This window comes from Prenolepis imparis, unplaced genomic scaffold (genome assembly GCF_030444845.1).
Source record: "Prenolepis imparis isolate NDT839.2.m4 unplaced genomic scaffold, iyPreImpa1.0 SCAF_3, whole genome shotgun sequence".
Classification (NCBI taxonomy): domain Eukaryota; kingdom Metazoa; phylum Arthropoda; class Insecta; order Hymenoptera; family Formicidae; genus Prenolepis; species Prenolepis imparis.
Window position 1 is genome coordinate 5,723,359 of NW_028141161.1, and position 21,330 is coordinate 5,744,688.

Consider the following 21,330-nt stretch of genomic DNA (forward strand, 5'->3'; position numbering starts at 1 on the left):
AGAAGAAACAGTAGAGACCTCTTGCGGAAAGTCGTAAATTATGGAAGTGTTTGATGTAAACCAGCATGACTTTGTTTCGTTCATAGTGATGATTTTTGCGAATAAAATAATATAGTTTTACAAATAATGTAATATTTATCTTGATTGTATATCTCAAAGTTCATAAATAAAATTTGAAGATTTATATGATGTTCATATATATGTTATATAGCTACAATATATTGAAGAGAAAATACTCACATGACTATCTGAAAAATTTATCTTGATCTGTGGATTTACAATAACAAACAGTTAAACATTGACTCTATTTTATCTTAATCTTACCTGCGAATTATTAGAAATCGGATGAAAATTCTTTGCTAAACATCATGAAGATCAATGAGAAAAATATGGTAGCCTTTGCTACGTCAGCAACACCAATAGATCGTGAAGGCTGGCTGAACAAACGCGGTGAAGTGAATCGCGGATATCAAAGACGGTGGTTTGTTCTGAAAGGAAACATATTGTTCTACTTTGATCGACGTGGTGACAAGGAACCGATGGGTATGATTGTGCTGGAAGGCTGTACGATTGAATTAGCAGAAGACGAAGAGCAGTTTGGGTTCAAGATAGTCTTTCATGGTTTGAACAACAGAAGCTATGTTCTAGCAGCAGAATCTCAGGTGAATATATGTTGATACACAATATTTTTAACCAAGCATCTTTAATAAGAGTAACAATGTCTAGGAATCTATGGAGCAATGGATGAAGGCGCTAGCTTGTGCAAGTTACGATTACATGAAACTCATGGTGATAGAACTGCAACGTCAGTTGGATGCTGTAGAAGAAGAAACGGCATCTGTACCGACGCAACAATCCCCTAAAGCTCCACCGAGGCAGCGGCACAATCCATTCAATAAATCAGACTATCATCATCGTTCTCAGAGCGTCAGGTCGGCGCCTGGTAGGACGGAGAATATACCTAGAACTAAGATAACTTTTCGTGAACTTCATACAGTGTACGGCAGACGAATTTTGGCCGATCTAAATGCATGGAGACACGCAAGGAAAAGTACAGAAGCACCTCTTATAACTCTGTAACTCTTTGCACATGTTTTGTAAATATTTGAACGAATGTATGAACTTGAAACAACGAACCACATGAAAACTATTAGCTCAGCATCAGCAAACAAAAGAGTTTTAGTGCTCATGTACGCGAGCGACATAATATATATATAGAAAGAGAAGAGAGAGAATAAATTTGATTTTAAATTATATAGCTAATCTCTCTCTGAACCTATTTATTTGAAATAGAAATTGTAAACTATATTTTTGCATATTTGTTAATTAATATTCTATCTGAAGGGGGGGGAGGGGATATTTTGTGGTTTCATAAAAGATATAATTATTTATATGATAATGTAAATTATTGAAAACTTATGCACATGTATAAAAGTAAAATTAATTTATTTAAATAAAAATTTTACAACAAATATATATATATATATATATATATATATATATACAGAATGCTGAAAAATTAAATGCCATAAATTTGTGTGATGAAAAAAGGGATCAATACAAGAATTTTAGTATAGGAACCATGAACCATGAGTCGGCGAAGTTTCATTACGGCGTGACGAACGTGAAATATTTCATATTTTTTGTCAAAATGTGTCAGAATCAAGCATAAAATATCTAAACCATTCATTATTCGACTATTCAACTCCAACAACTTTTTATTCCAAATATGAGGAATGGATTTATGTAAGAAAATTATAACTCCGTTTAAAAAAGTAATGATCATGTCGAAAATGCGTCCATCTGGAATAAGACTATGTGTACGACAAGATGTCTCCCTCGAAATTCTACAACTTTTGTATGAAACATTTTTCGATGAAAGCATTGGTTTTCGGAAAATAGCAATACATTATTTAAAATGGGACACCCTAATAATTTTTTAGACAATGTTATGAAGAAAACTTCTTCCGCAAACAACTTTAAATTAATTTTAAATTATCGTCCCTTTCATCAGTAATACAATTACTATAATGAATTTTCAATGAAATAATTATAAAGTGACAAAAAATGAATTGCACTCACATTTTTTTCAGAAATTTCCTATAATGATGTCACAATCTTTTTGTCACTATAATTGCAGTAAAGATAAAATAGAATGCCTCACGATAATATATATTACAAATATAGAAATTATTTTTTTATTTATTTGTACACGAGAGAAACAAAAATCACCTATAAGTTCGCACGTAACATTTATCACAATGCCATAAATAAATAAATTATTATAATACACATAAAAATATTATAATACAAATAGCTAATACATGTAATACACATGTATAAGCTATATATAAATTATTTAAACTTAAATACACCTTTCTTTCTCGCGTCTCCAGGAAGATGCCTGGTACCTAACAAAAGACGAGCCTTATCCTCTTCTTGCGGCACGGATTCTTCGGGCGGCCCTCCTCTCGGTTTTATCTGCAATTTTTGTTTGATGGCTTGGCTCAATATTACACGCCTGGAATCGCTCTTCATAGCCAGCAACAAATCTAGCCATGTCCATGTCACGTTATGATACTCTAAAGTTGGTATAACTAACGCAAAATCACGTACATCCTCGAGATTTTTTTCCTTGTTTCCCTATAAGAATAAAATCGAATGAGTTTAACAATTAATTTGTAAATAAGAATAACAAACAAAAGAAACATTATCTTTTTTTATTTATAATTATTTTAATTTATTTTATAAATATTTTATTATAATTTTATTATTTTTATTATTAATAATATAATATTAATTATTATTATTTTATATAATTTTATTATAATTATTATATTTAAAAATTTTTTATTGATAAAACGGCTCCGCTATGTAAATATAAAATTCAGGAAGGAAACGAACTAATTAAGAGCCAGGCGCAGAAATTGAGCGCAGCAAACTTGTTTTTGAATTTTTTATTTAATTTGAATGTTTCAGTCCTTCCTTTGAACCATATCTTCAGAAACTCTATCTTTTTTATTTATTTTTTTATTTAGATTGTTACCTTATACGATACGCGAACAGGTACTTCCGGTATTTTAATGTATATGAATAATTTGTTTTTATCTGCTCTCTCTTTCATTTTCTCCACGTCGTCTCTCCTCTCGATGGGTACATAAAAGGACGAATCACGTTGTGGCGCTGGCGCTTCTTCTATGCCTTCCGGATCTCTCTCGGGGAAACAAAACTTGAGCATAGTATTAAAGAATTTTTTTGTCAGACCTAAAAAAAAACAATTAATTACATTTTAAATAATTCATGAATTACAAAATTGAAAAAGGACAGGTCCAAACTTAAAGATGAACATATTTCAGGCTCAAATGACTGAATGTAGAAATTCTCTTAGAGATATTGTAAGGACGAAAAATCAGGAGTGAGATTCTAGAACCTTTTTCTCTCAGGTAACCATTCTGCCATTGACAAATATTTTAATTTACCTATCGTAAGAGGCACCACATTAATTTCAAAATGTTCCTTCACAGATATCCCGGCTACTGGCGCCTTTTCTCTGCAAAAGACTCGAAGGGCTCTCTGTCGATCCACAGGCATGTTGCTTTGTAACTCTGTGGGTACAAGAACTTCCGTATAAGTTTGATTCGGCAACAGATTCGTCATCCGGACGTATCCAAGCTCCAGCAAATGCTCCACCGAGTCGTCCGTCTTACTGGTTTTTGTATAAAGGAAATTGGTCAATATAAGATCGGCGATACCCAGCTGACCGTCTGCGTCCGTCAGCCTCCATTGTGCATGTTTGAAGCAAATCTCGGCTACCCTGGCCACCGCAGCCGGTTTGTCCTTCAGCGTAGCCGATGCAGCCGCAGGTGCGGTGGTCTCTTTGTAACAATTCAACATAACGTCCAATTCTTCCGCCTTGGCACCAAGTTGTTCCTTGCATTCGAAGACGTTTGCTTCTAAACGTTCCATCTCTGTTAGTAATTCTGGGCTCGATTCATCAGCTAGCGCCTTCTGTACCAAATATGTCTCGCGTTCCAAGCGCCTTAACTTGGCCACTAAACCGCGCACCGTGTTCTGCAACTGCTGTATCGGTCTCTTCTGGTCTTCGACGGAGTGCAACTGCAATTGGAATCTCATCCTCTGCAATCTCTCCGAAGCCTCCTTTCGCCTCGGCTCCACATACAGCAACAAGTTATTGACTATGTCCAAGATCATCGCATACTGCAACGAATTGGTGCACACGTCCAGATCGTGATGCATCAATGTGAACGCGTCGGCCGCGGTCAAGTCCTTTCTCTCCCAAAGACTGACTTCTTCTCTGGGCGGCGGTGGCACCTCCACGGAGCCCACGTCCAATGTTTGACCGTAACCGACGTAGAAAAACTCGCATTTGCATCGAGACACTATGCGCTGCAATTGATGCTGAGAACCGCCACCGCCTCCCACCGTTTGACTAACCACTCCACCGACGCTCTGGCCAGATCCTACTAGAGCCGGGACGTCTGGCAGGCCTACTATAATCGTGGAATCTTTCTCCTAAAATACAAAATGTGATACAAAATGTGTAATGCTAATTTTTTGTTACATATATTTTATATGTGAAACGTTCCACATCAAGTGGGACAAGTATCTGGGCAAAATTTATTAAGTCAAAATAAGACGTTCGAAGGCTTAAAATTTTCATTTGTATATTTGTATAGTTTAAGAAGAAACATGGCCTTTTGAAAAATTCAAAATGGCCGCTCCAATATGGCGGCTCAAGTAGATGAAAAACTTATTGAAAACATTTATTGATCAGGTAGTCCAGAGCTGTCCACGTTTTGTACTTTTCGGCCGATTTCCGAGGCTCACCGCCTAGCGGCCCCCACTTACGCTCGAGACCTTAGCAACTACGGTTATCGGGCCACGCGAATGAATTTTAGACTACCAGGTAGTCTAACCTGGTAGTCTAAAATTCATTCAGGTTCCATGAAAATTGGTATCTGAGAGTTTTTCAGGTCGCTTATGAAGAATTCATAGTCAGAATTTGAAAAATTAAAATGGCGGATCCAATATGGCGACTGTAGTGGATAAAGCAATGAATCTTCTGTTGGATTTTCGAAATTCAAAATTTCGTATTCAATTTACTAGAATAACGATAAAAATGAAAATAAAAAATATTTAAAAAATTTTGAATTTTGGAAATTCAACCGATCATTCATTAGCAACCTGAAAAATCCTCATATACCAATTTTCATAGGAAAAAGTTAATTTTGGACATGATTAAGAGTCTAAGCATTCCAGTCAATTCTTCATCCATAACAGTCGCCATATTGGATCCGCCATTTTGAGTTTTCAAATTATGTCTATGGATTCTTCATAATTAAGCGACCTGAAAAACCTTCAAATACCGATTTTCATCGAAAATTGAATGAATTTTAGACCTGATCAATAAATGTTTTCAATAAGTTCTTCATCTACTTCAGCCGCCATATTGGAGCGGCCATTTTGAATTTTTCGAAAGGCGACGTTTTTCTTAAACTGCACATAAAAACGAAAATTTTAAGCCCTCGAACGTCTTATTTCGATGTAATAAATTTTGCTCAGACACTTGTCCTACTTGATGTGAAACGTCCCATGTATATTTTGATAGATATATACCTGAATATTATCCAGGGTCAGCCACATAATATTATCGTCGATATTGTCGTCAATGTTCGCGCTCACGGTGGCATAATATTGCATGCACTCCAACGAACCGACCCAGGTTGTCTTTGGAACGAAAGATCGCTCCTTCCAAACCGGATGATGGACTCTCTGCAATATCTCCGCTTTAGCCGCCGACAGAATAACATATCCGCGAGTCTCGATGCCCTTCAACAACACTTGACTGTTCACCAAAGCGACTAGAAAAAATTGTTATTATCATATAAGCTATCATACTCTATATCGGTGAAGATATAATTCTTCGCTTGATCGCAGATCATCATTTTTTAAGGTTTCAACGACTTTTAATGAGGTAAAGCACATACATACTTAGCCAGTTTTTGTGCAAGACGTCATCTTGATGGCAAGCCGCTAATCCGCGTAACTGTTGTCCCCTTGTCTGCACCGACAGATCATCGCTGAAGGCCACAGGTTTGTTCACAGCTTCCGCTATCAATCTCTGCAGCATTCCCGCCCCCTGCTGCGGCTTGCTCACGGAAGAGGACGGCGTCACCTGAGTAGGTGTGCTCTGTTGATCGACCACGGTTGATCTGCTGCTGGTAGTAGCACGGTTTTTATGCGGCGTCGAGCTGTTGTCCCGGTGAAAACCCTTGAGCGCCGCGGTGGACAGGTTCTTCTTGAGCTGCTGAGTCGTGATGAAGGAGTCGAAGAGCGCGAACGCGACGTCGCGATTGGTCTTGGTCCAGGCACCTCGCAGATCGTGCACAACCAGCCGATGAATCGGCGTGTCGCCGCTTACACCGATGACCATCGCCTCTCTGCCGTAACTGACGCGTGCTACGCTCAAGCAGTAGCACTTCTCCACCGGCTGGCGCAATGAGGCGCTCTCCACTTCGTCCTCCTGCAGCGCGCTCTTCAGCCAAATCTCGGCATCGCTCAATTCGCAATTCATGTACACGACGGACCATTCCGCCCGCAGTCGATGGATAAATCCGTCGTCGATCGGATGCAACGCTAGATTGTGCTCCGAACTGCAGGCTACTCTACCACCGGTCAACTCGAAGCCGCGTTGCATGGCGAACGACATCCAATAGTTGACGTGGAAACGATGGAAAGCTAAGGTCAACCGGATCTTCTTATAGTGCCTACTAAGCTGTTTCTTCCTGGGCCTGATGTTCCTGAACAGCGGGCCTTTTCTTGTAGGTCTCGTTGCACCTGATAATATTAGTTTGAGATTCTCGAACCATCTCAAAGTACTGCCGTAGAGCAAGGCTGTTGGCGCGCTAGCCAGGGTAGGTGATCCAGTCAGTTTGGTTTCGAGAGAGAGACTGACATTGAGATTCTGGGAGCGAAACGCTCTGAACGAGTCGTGTTCCTGATTGCTCGAGTACTCGGGTAACCGATCCGGGGCGCAGGGTACGGCGGCGTGATGATCACGCGGGTCGCCGAGACACACCCATGCCAATTTGATACTCAATCTGACGTTAGGCAAGTGTAATAATCGGCAATCGTCGTACTTACTAGCTGTACGCACGTACACGTCGAAGTCGCCCTTGATAATGATCTTTCCCTGCGTCCAGTCAAGCTCCAGCCCGGTCCACGTGAGTTCCATCTCCTCCGTAGTGTTGTACGGATCCAGAGAGCCGTGCAGCAACACCGTCAACTGTTTCACGCAGAGGGTCAATCTACCGTGAAGGGCCAGTCGCATTTTATCCCAAAACGGCAACGGCGGACTCGGGTCTCTCGAGGGATGAAGAATCTTCTCGAAGCTGAGATTACACTGGGCTATCACCGGCTCCCAGCACGGTCCAAAGGCGTATCTGAACTTGTCAATGTCCCAATTGAGATCGTGATAATATTTCAGGGATGTCATTCCCCTCTCTACGACTATATCCTGCCACGGCGCGCCGATTTCAATTCTGACGGTTCTCTTGGCCCTTAACGGCGCGAGAGCCTCCGCCCCGGCTAATCTGCCCCAGACATTCAGACCCTCCACCAGAAGCAACGGCTGCGGGAAATCGCGAAGCTGAAGTTTCCACTCCGCGCACTTCAGGCTGATCCCTCGAACCCATAACGTACTGAATTCTAGGCCATCCTCGGGCCAAGGTGTTTCCGGATCCATCTCCTTCAGAGCTCTCACTTGTTTCTCCCCGTTGTTTATGGAAGGATCGGCTAAGGCCAGTATCTCCAAATCTACCATGGTCCAAGCGAACAATCGGGTCCTCGCGGGATTCGCGCGTTGCATTTGCTTCCATCTCTGCACGTAGATCTCGGCGTTCTTCTTATTCAAGCTGGCGTACAGCTCCTCGACCTTTCCCTGCGGAAGCAACAGGTGCGCGCGACAGAGTTCCTGCACCTTGGCATCCAGCATCGCTTGGCGTTTCAAGCTCTCCTTGTATTCGTCCTCCAATAATTCGTAATTGTCGCGCAAACGTACTTCAAACGGATCGTCGCTGAGCTCGAACGTCCATTCCTTGATCTTGATGATCAGATCGTAGGGCAGGGATTCCTGTTTAGACGTATTCGAGGAGTGGATCTCCTTCAACCACTTTCTGATGCTAAACAACTCATTTTGTATCGCGTTTGTAAATTCATGTTCGTACGGGAAACAGATCTTGATGGAGTCGATGTTCAGTGCCCAGCACTCGTTCCAATCCAATACGAAGCCCTCGTTGCTTTGCCTCTCCGCTCGCACTTCTTCGTTATCGAGCACCCTGACCAATTCGAAACCTTCGATCATAATTACATCGGCGATGTCTAAAGTGACCCGGATGTAAGTGAGTCTCCATTCGCCTTGCGACCAGCGTAATTGGTCGGACCTCAGTATCAGGAAGTGTTTAGTAGAGATGTCGATAGAAACGGTGATTCCATTAGTAGCTAGTAGATCCAAAACGCGTTTCTTTCTATGCACCTCTAAAAATGAAACAAAAAAAATATAATAATGGCTTTATATACTTAAAGAATGTTGACCATAATTAATTAAGTTGACTCTCAAATAACCTTGAAAGATAACCACCTTAATTAAAATTCAAAATTATCAACTTCTATCCCAAAATTAAACTTTTATTCGAAACATTGTTTCCTAACGTGATGTTTTTATATATTTAAGCATTTTTTTAAATGGGAAAACCTATATATATTAATTTTGCCCTACTTTCTGTACATTTTAGATCTTATATGCCATTACTTTCTAATTTTGTATTTTGTACACAAAGCTTTATTTATTTGTTTTCATTTTCTAGAGCAAAAATAATGTAATAAAAAAAATCTGCAATCTTCTAAATGTTAAAACAAAAAATATATTTAAAACATAATTCTAATGTTAATGCATAAAATTAATTTGTTAATTACCTTCGATACGAGTCGCGCTAATTTCATTCATGACAATAGATCTGAAATCTCTAGACTCCATCCAGACTTGCAATAAACGAAGATGTAAATTAGGGCTCCATGCTAGATTAGTTCCTTCGAGACTGATGTTAACAGCATCAGAAGTAATCGCGGCTTTGCACTTTCGTATTGCTAAGAACGGATGAGTTAGAGCCTGCGCGTGTTGACACATAATCGGCTCGTTTTTATTAAGAGTTATCGCGCTTATGCCTTCCGCAACACACACAAATCGCTTTGTGTTTTGTTCCAAAGTAGCTATATCTAAACGCGTCATTATAGACACTGAAACAAATGTATATAATGTAAAACAAATTTTTAAACAGAATTATACACTATAAGAATTACTATTAAGGCTCTTCCGTAATAAATACAAATATAAGTGATAGGGCCTTAAGAGCCGAACGCGGATGTTGATGCGTATTCCAACGAAAATTTAATTTTTTCGCTGGAATTAAATTAATTTTCTCTCGCATTTAATTCTTTAGGGGGGTTTAGGGGGGTTAGAGGGGGATGTATAGAATAAAAATCTCAAGTATGAGATTATTCCATACAAGACTTGGCAGTATACCAAGCAGTAAAATTCGTGCCCTATGCACAATTAATTTAATTCCAGCGAAAAAATTAAATTTTCGTTGGAATACGCATCAACATCCGCGTTCGGCTCTTAAGGCCCTATCACTTATATTTGTATTTATTACGGAAGAGCCTTAATAGTAATTCTTATTGTTTATTTACGCCGGCCGAAAAGGCGTTAGTTAAAGTATTTATTTAAAAAGCAGAGAAAAATATAGAATCGAAAGGATCTGAATAGCTCAGATGGAAGAGCAGTCGCCCGGCAAGCGAAAGGTCTCGGGTTCGATTCCCGATTCAGCGACTTTCGGATTTATATTTTTCTCTCGCATTTAATTCTTTAGGGGGGTTTAGGGGGGTTAGAGGGGGATGTATAGAATAAAAATCTCAAGTATGAGATTATTCCATACAAGACTTGGCAGTATACCAAGCAGTAAAATTCGTGCCCTATGCACAATTAATTTAATTCCAGCGAAAAAATTAAATTTTCGTTGGAATACGCATCAACATCCGCGTTCGGCTCTTAAGGCCCTATCAAGAATTATACACTATTATACAGGTTGTTTTATTTTAATTTATACAATTGAATATTGCTGAAACTATGATTGTAATGAGAAAAATTTATATAAAAAAATTAGGGTGGTTTCATTAAAAAAAAAAGCGATCTTGAAGGTCAACTTTTTTTTATAGAGAAGTTAAAAGGTTTCGAAGGAGGGAAAATATTTATAATGTTGAATTTTAACTAGTCGTTTTTTTAAGGTCACTTGAAGATCAACCTAGTTTTCTTTTTTTAATGAAATCACCCTAATTTTTTTTCTATAAATCCTCGCAATATTTGGCAGAACTTAAGAAGTTATAATTTGCAACTAACAGTTACATATTTTTTCTTAAAAATAACTATACGTTTTCTTTATATCAATTGATATCTCTCATTAATTTGTGCATAAAAAGTATTGAGGTAAGATTATCGAAAAATGAATATTTTACGAGATATTTTATAGTATTTATATAAAATTATGTCACATTAAAGTACAAAATATCTCATAAACTATTCACTTTTAGTTTCAGCAATATTCGATTATATTAATTAAAATAAAACACCTTGTATACTTACACTTGTTTTCTGCGATAAAAAATAGATTGCAATTTGTTATTTTCAGATTCAATTGAATAGGATTACACGATACTGTAACTTGTTTCTTCACTACTGGTTGCTGACACTTTTTGTAGCACCTATAATTATTTTTTTTATGATTATTTTTAGATGTATGTCACATTTTTCTTTTTATATTATTAATATCATATAAAATATAATTTTAATATTACTTGTAAGCTTGTTCGAGAAATTTTGCAAACTCCAAACTCCATTCTGTTATAAGAGCATCGACTGCAATTCCTATAGCATTATTATGGGTTGTTGCTAGCAAAACCCCTATAGACAGTGGACTCCCCCATTGATGAGACGTTTCAGAAATGTTGCCATTAGCACCATTTAAAGTACAATATAAAGACTCTAATACTAATTCTGTATTTAAATATTCGGTTTTTTCTGTGAGAAAAAAACATATAAAACATATATAATATCATTGATCAGGGATCAATATATACAGGGTATCTCATTTTAGAAGATCCACACAAATATCTCTTGAATAATGCATTTTAGAGAAAAATGTTTTAGACAAAAATTATAGGATTTCGAGGGAGAAAGTTGGTGATTTTTTTCTAAAGAGCGATTTTCAAGGTCATTTGAAGGTTATTTATAATTTTTAAATGGAACTACCTTAATTTTTTTTATATAAATTAATTCCTCCCTATAAAATATATGTAATTTGCAACAGCTACATACTTTTTCTTACAAACAACTATGTGTATTTTTTTACACCAATTGATTCCTTTCAATATTTTATACATAAAAAAGTATTGAGGTAAGATCATTGAAAAATAAATATTTTATAGTCTATGTAAAATTATGTCAAATTTAAGTATCAAATATCTCGTAAACTATTTAGTTTTTCTTACCCTTATAACTTTTTATGTCGAAAATTGCGAGGAATCGATTTATATAAAGAAAGTATGGTGGTTTCATTTAAAAAAACATAAATGATCTTTAAATGACCTTAAAGATCGCCTTTTAGGAAAAAGTCAGTAGGACCAACATCTTTCCCCCTCAAAATCCTACAACTTTTGTCTGAAACATTTTTCTCTAAAATGCATTGTTCAAAAGATATTTGTGTGGATTTTTTAAAATGCGACACCCTGTATATTTCAATTCATAATTTAATAAAAAAATTAATATAGCGCACCTGCGGATAAATTCAATGAAAATTTCATGTGCGTGACACTGCAAGCTGCCTCTTGTACATCCGGCAATTTTATATTCAATGAAGAATCATACAGCTCGGTATTTAACGTTACTTCAAAATTTGGTAACCTGTTTTTTAATGATATATTGCTGACAGGTTTTGAAATATTATTTTCATTAATATACAGCAATGATTCCCAGTCTTTATGATCGTACATTATCGAAAGAGTGTTCAGCTGTATAGAGATAAACGAGATATTCTCCTCCAGCTATATATATAAAAATTAAACAAGTGTGATTTAATTACATATTCTTAATTTATTTTTGTTAATATACTTTTAACTTTTACCTTTGTATCAATTGACATCGAATGTAGAGTCAAAATGGGAAGTTTTCCACGTATGCACAGACCATCCAAGTTCATGGTAAAATTTAATCGCGTTCTATCAGCTTGAAATTTTGCTTGAACTTGAAGACTCCTTAAGGTACCTTCCAGACCTATCATGTTACTGTCTTCCCTACCAGCTATTATCAATGAATTGCCAATTTTCAATGTAAAGTCCTAAAAATTATTAAAATATTATTAATGTCTCTCTAATGACACATTTATTTATTATTTAGTTACAGTAAAAAGTACTTACTTTGGGCAAAATAGGTGCTAGCCTAGTCATCAAGTTATTAGAAGGATCATTATGTACATCGTTACATGTATAAGTCGTAGTATTTAACGTTCTTCTATCTCTCAAGAACTGAACGAGACCTGCACCACCATATCCTTCGGTTTGAATTATTCCGATACATAATGTCTGTAAATCAGAGATTTGTTTATTAAAAATCGCTTTATACTATTATTAGGTGAGAAAATAGAGTTTGTATCTATATTATATTAGCAAAATATCTATTTTCAAATGATTATTCCTCTTGTATTTGGATTCGAGTATGAAAAACGAAAACTTTTGATGTTATACCTCAACTGAGAGTTCTCCTTGAGCTTTAAAGGTAGCTTCAACCGTTCCAGCAAATGTCACCTGGGAGAGACACGCATCAGAAGCATGTTGCAGTAATTTCATAGTACCGCCAACAATAGTGGCAGATGCTAAAAGTGTACACGCACCATGTACAATGCTGGCATCCAGGCTCAAGCTTTCCGCATTTCCATTGGCCAACCAGCCGTTTCCAAGAACGAATACACTTATATTTTCTACATGTACAGCCATAAACTATACAAATATATAGAAATTAATAAAAAATGAGCTATATTCTATACAACAAACATAATTCTATAATAAAAAATAAAACTTTTTCTATATCCAAGTAGCAAACTGATGTCATTAGATGTCAAAATAACATCACTTCGACGTCTAATGACGTCATTCGACATCTAATGACGTCATCGACGTCAAAATGACGTACTTGCTATCTAGGATGTAAAATATCTTATTACCTGCACAGATTTGATTATTATCGGAGGTATCTTCTTATTTCGAAAATCTAACAGTTCATTGGACTGTTTTATCTTACAAGCTGGATGAACATCCCTATTTATTCTAACATCCTTCATAACAACAGCTAGTAATTTTGCTACATCACTGCTGAAGAAACTGCTGCGTATGCGTATTTCTTTAACTTGCTAAAATGAAATATTATAGTTAAATATTATTGTATTTTAATATTTTTGCATATAATGACTTGAATAAACTCACCAATGTAAAACCATTTTTAGTTATATTGACATCACGAAGCCTAAAATAAGGCAAAGAAATATGGCCCACTTGCAAGTGGATTTTGTAACAACGTTTTACTATCCATGCTAATAATCTTGGTACTATCCTATTAAATAATAGAATATGTAATATATTTTATGCTGGCGTTTTTCTTTTTACATCAATTTTAATACTTACCGGGTGAAAAAACAATAAAAGATTAAGAAGATTATGCAAATTGCAAATAATCCAGTCATATTCTTGACATGCAATTAAAAATGTATAATTTTCTACTAAAAATATATATCAAAGTCCCCGAATAACATTGCAGTACGTTTAATTAATATTTCTTCAATACTTTTATATTATACATTGCTGTTGTCTTCAGGGTTTCTAGGTTATAATTTATGGCTAAGGGTTATGTTCGTCTTACATCATAGAACATAAAACTTATAGACTAGCAACTTTTGTTTTTTGTTAAAAATTTCTTCGATAATTATCTATATTTAAATTTTTACGTCTAATTAAAGAAATATAATAATTAAAGAATAATAAACATTATAATAAAACCAATAAATAAATAATAAATATTATAATAAAATTATAATAAATTATAATTGTAATAAAAAATTATAATTATAATAAAAAAAAATTATAATAAATTAATAATAAATATTATAATAAAACCATTAAATAAAAGAATGAGATATAAAGAAATAAAAAATCAGAAATTATTTATGCATTAATATTTGATTTCTTTGATGCAACATTTCTATTTAAAATCTTTATATATAATTTTAAAAAATAATAATTAAAAACAATAAATATAGGTATTATATAATATATAATAATAAAACACACAAATAAAATTAAGATATAAAGAAATAAAAAATCAGAAATAATTATTATTAATATATAAAAGAAGATTTACCAAAAGAATTAGCTCGTACAAAGAAGAAAGACAAAATGAATCTTACTAACAAAATTAATTAAAAACAATACATCATGTATCGCGTGTTAAAAATAGAAAATCATGCTGACATCGTGATGATGATGAAGCGATCTGTAAGAATTATATAGATTTGCTCGCGTTAGATATTATTTTAGATCTTCAGATAATGCTAAAGAAGCCTGATACTTATTTTTATGATCAAAAACAGGATGCCTATTTTTAAATATTATAAAAGTTTCCTAATTTTTCGCCAGATATTTCTGTTTTCAAAATTTCAAATAAAATTAGAAAATTTTTAGATGCAAATTTTTAAATTAAATTTTCCTATTTGTGCTTTTTCTAAGATTTTCTAACAATTCATACAATTACAAAAAAAAAATATACAGTCACTTTTATTAAATTTCAAATATTAGAATATATTCAAAAACGAAATTTCAAATATTAGGTTTGAAAAAGTATTGAAAAGCTGAATAATTTTCATTGAAAAAAATATTTTTCATTTAAATAACATTTTCAATTTATCATCAAAAATTATGATGAAAATGTGTGTTGCATATTTAGTATTTTTTTCAAATATATACAATATATAATATATATAACATACTTAAATATTGTATATAATATATTTAAAGCATAATTTATAATCTTTATAAATATATTTAAAGATAAATATTTATCTGTTGAAAAGTATAAAAAATATATCTGAACACTTTTTAATATTTATTATCGATTTATTAATTGCAAAGTCGATTTGAATAATATATACAAAAGTGATGTAACTATACCTAAATGGTAAAGAACAAAATATATAATTATGTCAGAACGTCGCTGTATTGATAGCTAACTTGACTAATCGAGAGATTGCCAACACACATTAGCAATAAACCAAAATTATAAATTTTAAGAAAAATTCCCTGAGTTTTAATCAAATAAAAATTCCTTGATTTTTCAAGATAAAACAAATATCTCTAAAAATTTCAAGTTTTCTAGCTTTTTCCAGAGAGAAAAACTGCTTAAAAAATAACATATGATTAAACTCGCCTTAGAACAAAGTGTCATCTTATAAAGTTCAAAATACTACCAAAAAAATAATACAATTTACAAACAGTATTAATTAGACATATACTAAAATATAAAGCGTTAAAAAATGATGATGACTTAGCTTGCTCCCTCTATTTCTTACAACTTTAATTTCAACTATTATTCAGGATGTTCTATATATAGACATAAGAAAAAAATTAATAATCAGATACTATAATAATCAGAAAATTATATACTAAAGTATAAAGTCAAGATGGAATTATAACTACAAAATAATCTTTTATATAAAAATTTATATATATATATGCATATATAAATTATAAAATATTATATACAGACATTGTAATAATATTTATTGTACTAAAAAACGCGGTCTTGGTATCCGCTCTCGGCCATGCTGGAACTCGATTTAGTTGGTCCCCCAGGTACTTGATGCGGATGACGCATGTGACCAGGTCGTCTTGGTGGTGCTAGATATTCGAACATGCTCTGAGAATGCTGAGCCAACATTTTACTGAGATCGCATGGCATCGGATCAGTCCAGAAGAAATCGTGATTGAGCGCCGAGTCAGAATCACATCTCTTGATAGGATCGAGAATTAAGAGTTTGTCTAGCAAGTCGCAGGCGTAAGGATCCTTCAAATATGGCTTTAATCTATCTTTCACCTATATATAAAATCATATTATGTATTAGTAAATTATGATAGAGAGAAGCTAACATAAGAGAGAAACTAACAGAAGAACTTCAACATACAGTCAAGAAGTGAGACTTACAAAACTTACTTTCACTCATACTGTGCTTCCTTATTCATCCTTTGACTCATACTCTTTCCTTACTATCTAATCTACTTATTTCTAATTCTTAAACTTATTTATTTATTTTTATCTTTATCCCTAGTCATAGCCTAATCTTACAGTCTTATTTTTACAAATTTTCCTTCTCTCCTTTCCTATTTATATAAATATAATTTATAATTAGATAATTTGCAAAAAGTTTTACCTTTCTTTTTTGCCCTTTAGGAAGCTCCATTTTGTTAAATAAATCTAGGTTTTCAACTCCAGGCCACACTTCAGTCGTTATTGAGCCACATAATTGCGAGATCAGTATAAGCTGTTGCTGCTCAGTGTTACCCTGCATTATAGGAGACCTGTAGATGAACAGTATATTTATTTATACAATTATACAATTACAATACAAGAATCATGCGCAATATGATAAAAGACGAAATACATTCCTTGTCCACATTTCCGCCATGATACAGCCAGCTCCCCATAGATCCACAGGAGGTCCATAACACCTATCACCAAGTAGAAGCTCTGGTGGTCGGTACCAAAGGGTAACAACTCTGTTTGTGTAACGATTCGAACCATTTTTTGTACTAAATGCTCGTGCCAAGCCAAAGTCAGCTAATTTTAATACGCCATTCTTTGTTATTAAAACATTAGCAGCTTTCATATCTCTATGCAAAATCTGTAAATATGAAATAATGCATTATTATCATTATTAACAATTATTATGACAATAATATATATATAATAATAATCATGATTAGTATCATCATCATTATCATTGTTATTATTATTTATCAATGTCATTATAATAAGTTATTTATTATTATAATTATTATTATCATATCATCATCATCCATCATCATCATCATCATAATAATAATAATAAATTAATCCGTTAAAAGATAATTATATTACGTTAGATTATTGAATGTATAATAATTTTAAAACTTTATTATTTGCTTATAAAATAATAAAATAATCTTATCAAATATTTAATTTGTTCCTGTTATAAATTTTTAAACACTTATAAAAACTAGAATATGTGTATAATAATTTCTTACCTTATTACTATGTATGTAATAAAGACCATTTAATAACTGTTGCATGACCTTTTTTATTTCCCCTAAGCTAAATTTCACATTTACATTTGACAACAAACCAGCCAAATCATGTTCACAGAAATCGAATATTAGATAAAAAGTAGAACGATATCTATTGAATTGAGTTGCTGAAAACATAAAAATTATAAAAATTAATTACATTTGGAAATTTGAAATTATATATTAATACTTATATGTATATCAGTTTAATATCAACATATATCAATACATTAATAATGATTATTTTTAGGAGGAAAGATATTTAAGAACAAAAATTTTTTAAATTGTGAGATTAATAATATCTTGATAAATATTATATTAATAATATTATTTTTATTTTTTTATTTTCACACAAACAACAGAAGAAAAGAAGTTACAAAATTAAATTTTTTTTTCAAATTAATTGTTTCATATTGTAGATTCAAACATATGCATATTATAGAAAAGTTTATGAAATACATTATATAATAATATATGCATATTTATAGTTTATCAATGATTGTAAAACAGTGTATTATTTACCTCGTGTCCTGCAAATCTCTATAAGATTGACAACATTTTCATGTTTCAGCAATTGTAATATTTTTATCTCTCGTAATGCTGTAATAGGAAACTGTAACAAAATTTTATAACAATAAATTTAAAATAAATTACATAAAAAGTATAATTGCAATAAGTACAACATTAAGAAATACTGAATAAAGTTCTATATTCTACACAAAATCAATATAAATGCGTAAACAAAAATTGGGCTCTATAATATAACATATTAAAACAATCTTGATATTTTAATAATTATACAGTGCACAAAAAAATATAAGTCCATAATTTTTTTTATGTTGAATATGATTTTGGTTTCTAAATTGTTCCATAATGTCATAATTTTTAAAAATTTACTGACAATTGATATAATTTTACATAAACTATAAAATATCTCCTGTAAAATATTCATTTTTTTATTATCTTAATACTTTTGATTATCTTTAATACTTTATTTATGCACAAAATAATGAGAAGAATCAATTGATATATAAAAAAAACACATAGTTGTTTTTTAAGAAAGAAATGTTAATTGAAAATCACATAGGAGTTTTCAGAAAAAAATTTTATTATTATAACAAAATTTTTCTTAAAATAAATTTTCCAATCTAGCTAAATATATTTGATTTTGACTGCAATAAAATTTCTGCAACATGTCATATGTTATAACTATAATAAAACAAGAAACATAAAAGTAATCCTTTCTTGCAACTTGAACTACAAAATTCTTAAAATTGTGACATAATGGAACAATTTGGAAACTAGAATCATATTCAGAGTCGAGAAAATTGTAATATATAAGAATGGAATATTTCAATCTTGTCCTTGTGTTAAAAAAAAAATGTTATTTATTGTCGAATTATATTATATATATTGTAAACTTACTCCTTCTTTTTCATTGTCCATTAGTACTTTTTTCATCGCAACAAACTTCTTATTTGATGTCTTGTATTTAGCCTTAAACACTTCTCTGTGGAACAATCAAATAATATTATAAAATATTAAATTAGATATATAAAGAGTTAATTATACATTTAGTTATATTAATATAATACAGTAGAGTGATACATATTTTTGTTTCTGAATTTTGAAAAATTTATTTTAATTGGCTTAAATAATTTTAAGGTGCAAATTAAATTATATTTGTACATCAAAATGTACAAAATAATAGAAGAATTTATAGGTTTAAATTATATTAATACTAAACAACAGTGTTTCATTTTAATATATATAGTTGATATATATACATATATATAGTCGAATATTGCTGAAACTAGATAGCTATAACGAGAAAATATTTTATACAAAAATTAAAGAGGGGGGAAAAAGTTGATAATCTTGAATTATAACTAATTATAAGATCATTTTTCAAAGTCATTTGAAGATCAAGATTTTTAAATGAAACCACTAATTTTTTTTATATAAATCCTCACAATATTTGGCATAAAAAGTTGTAACTAAAAAGTGAATAGTTTACGAGATATTTTATATCTTAATGTGACATAATTTTACATAAACTATAAAATATCTTGTAAAATATTTATTTTTCAATGACTTTATTTGAATATTTTTATGTACAAAATATGAGAAGAATTAATTGGTGGGGAAAAACACATAGTTGTTTTTAAGAAAAAAATTGTATAATTTGCGACTAGCAACTATAAACTTTTAATTTATGAAATATTTTCTATCATAGTTTCAGCAAAAAGCAATGTTATTTAAAACGAAACATCCTGTATATATTATAATATGTAGTCCAAATAATAATACTTTGGATCATAAAATGTCTAAGCTCAGTTACAATAAAAAAAAATCCAAGAAACAATGCAATATAGCAAACTGTTTAGAAATATTCATGCGTCAAACATGGGCGCCCACGGGGAGGAAGGGGGGGGGGCAAGGAGGGGCATAGCCCCCCCTTGGATTTTAATATTTTAATATTTCAATTTAGAATGATTTTATAATTGACAACCAAATAATTTTTTGTTTGAAATTTATAACATAAATATATATCGAAATAGTGAATAGTGCCTATACAAGCCAACAATAGGTGTTATGTATCTTATTTTTTAATCCTTTGTCCTTCACACACTTGAACAAAAATGGTGTGTGTGTGTGCGCGCGCGCGCGTGGTTGCATCCACACACACACACACACGCACGCCGCACGCATGCACACGCACGACGCACGCACACCTGAGTATATGTACACTCTGCACCCCCTAGAAAAAAGTTATAAGGGCGCCCATGGCGTCAAACAAAGCGTAGAATATACATAAATGTCGCAAATAATAGTATAAACTTCTAAATGTAAGCAACTGTCAGAAAGAAATAAACGATATAAACTAATGTATTCAGGTTAGATTCTAGATAATTAATTAATAAACTATAACTCTTGCATTCCAAAATTTATTCCTTAAAATAAAGTATTTGATTAAATCTAAAGAAAATTTAAAAAATGTGCAAACTTATATATTATATATATGTATATTAGAGTTTAATTATGTGAACAAATAGATCAATATAAAAAAATGGAAATTTACATGTAAGATTCTGTATAACATATAGTAGACTTACGTGACATGTAATATATTTTTAACTAATGCAAAAGAGAAGCATACATTTATATATAATTACTTTTCGACTGAATTACACAAATATAACGTGTTAAGAGTATAGAATTATAGAAACTACGTATAAGTCTTTTAATATGTTTACATAACCTTAAAAATTTATTGTACTCACCCAAACGTTCCCTGGCCAATTTTAGCAACTTTTTCATATTTTGAAGATTCATCACAATATGGAAAATCAAATTCTTCAATATACTTCTCTTTTTCCTTTGTATTCATTGCAATTTTGTGGAATCCAACCACTGACGAGGTACTATCAAAGATCGTCGGCGTTGGGTAAATTTTTGCGTATACCAACCGGGCTCGGTGGGCCCGGAAGTAATTGGAGGATGATGACATTACCGACCGGTTTGATCTGTACGGAGGATAACAAATAAGAACTGTTTACCCAGGTTACCCTTACCAAATCATATATTATACATATATCATATATCATATATACATATGTATACATATATATATATGTATACATATATATATATGTATACATATATATATATGTATATATATATATATACATATATATATTATATATAAGTATAAGGTAAAATGGGTAAAATGTTCTTTGTCATAGTTTATATTTCACATATAATTATACATATATTTTATATATATGTATATATATATAATATATTTATGTATAATTATACTAATTATGTTAAATA

General features: G+C 32.4%; 3 protein-coding genes across 4 annotated transcripts; 1 reads left to right on the top strand and 2 right to left on the bottom strand.

Moving 5' to 3' along the window:
* Positions 1-62: 62 nt before the first annotated feature.
* On the top strand, positions 63-1,689 carry LOC145933278 (sesquipedalian-1). The gene is made up of 2 exons (XM_083032839.1): positions 63-662; positions 727-1,689. The coding sequence occupies exons 1-2, from the start codon at positions 369-371 to the stop codon at positions 1,078-1,080; spliced, it is 648 nt and encodes a 215-aa protein (XP_082888965.1). The 5' UTR covers positions 63-368; the 3' UTR covers positions 1,081-1,689.
* Positions 1,430-14,019, bottom strand: Hob (bridge-like lipid transfer protein family member hobbit). Of its 2 annotated transcripts, XM_083032836.1 has the most exons (15): positions 13,807-14,019; positions 13,609-13,735; positions 13,350-13,535; positions 12,874-13,125; positions 12,547-12,711; positions 12,255-12,467; positions 11,907-12,174; positions 10,930-11,152; positions 10,718-10,836; positions 8,995-9,315; positions 6,013-8,556; positions 5,638-5,882; positions 3,480-4,533; positions 3,047-3,264; positions 1,430-2,643 (listed from the first exon to the last, which is right to left on the bottom strand). In XM_083032836.1, the coding sequence occupies exons 1-15, from the start codon at positions 13,863-13,865 to the stop codon at positions 2,356-2,358; spliced, it is 6,282 nt and encodes a 2,093-aa protein (XP_082888962.1). In that variant the 5' UTR covers positions 13,866-14,019; the 3' UTR covers positions 1,430-2,355. The 2 variants fall into 2 exon arrangements, with proteins under 2 accessions (XP_082888962.1, XP_082888963.1); XM_083032837.1 differs by lacking the exons at positions 12,874-13,125; positions 13,350-13,535; positions 13,609-13,735; positions 13,807-14,019 and having other exon boundaries at positions 12,255-12,430; positions 12,547-12,668.
* Positions 14,020-15,876: 1,857 nt separating this feature from the next.
* On the bottom strand, positions 15,877-20,959 carry Cdk9 (Cyclin-dependent kinase 9). Its single transcript, XM_083032838.1, has 7 exons — positions 20,778-20,959; positions 18,919-19,003; positions 18,016-18,106; positions 17,455-17,621; positions 16,836-17,072; positions 16,602-16,748; positions 15,877-16,267 (listed from the first exon to the last, which is right to left on the bottom strand). Exons 1-7 carry the CDS (start codon positions 20,882-20,884, stop codon positions 15,962-15,964), a joined length of 1,140 nt encoding a protein of 379 aa, XP_082888964.1. The 5' UTR covers positions 20,885-20,959; the 3' UTR covers positions 15,877-15,961.
* Between the last annotated feature and the right edge of the window lie 371 nt (positions 20,960-21,330).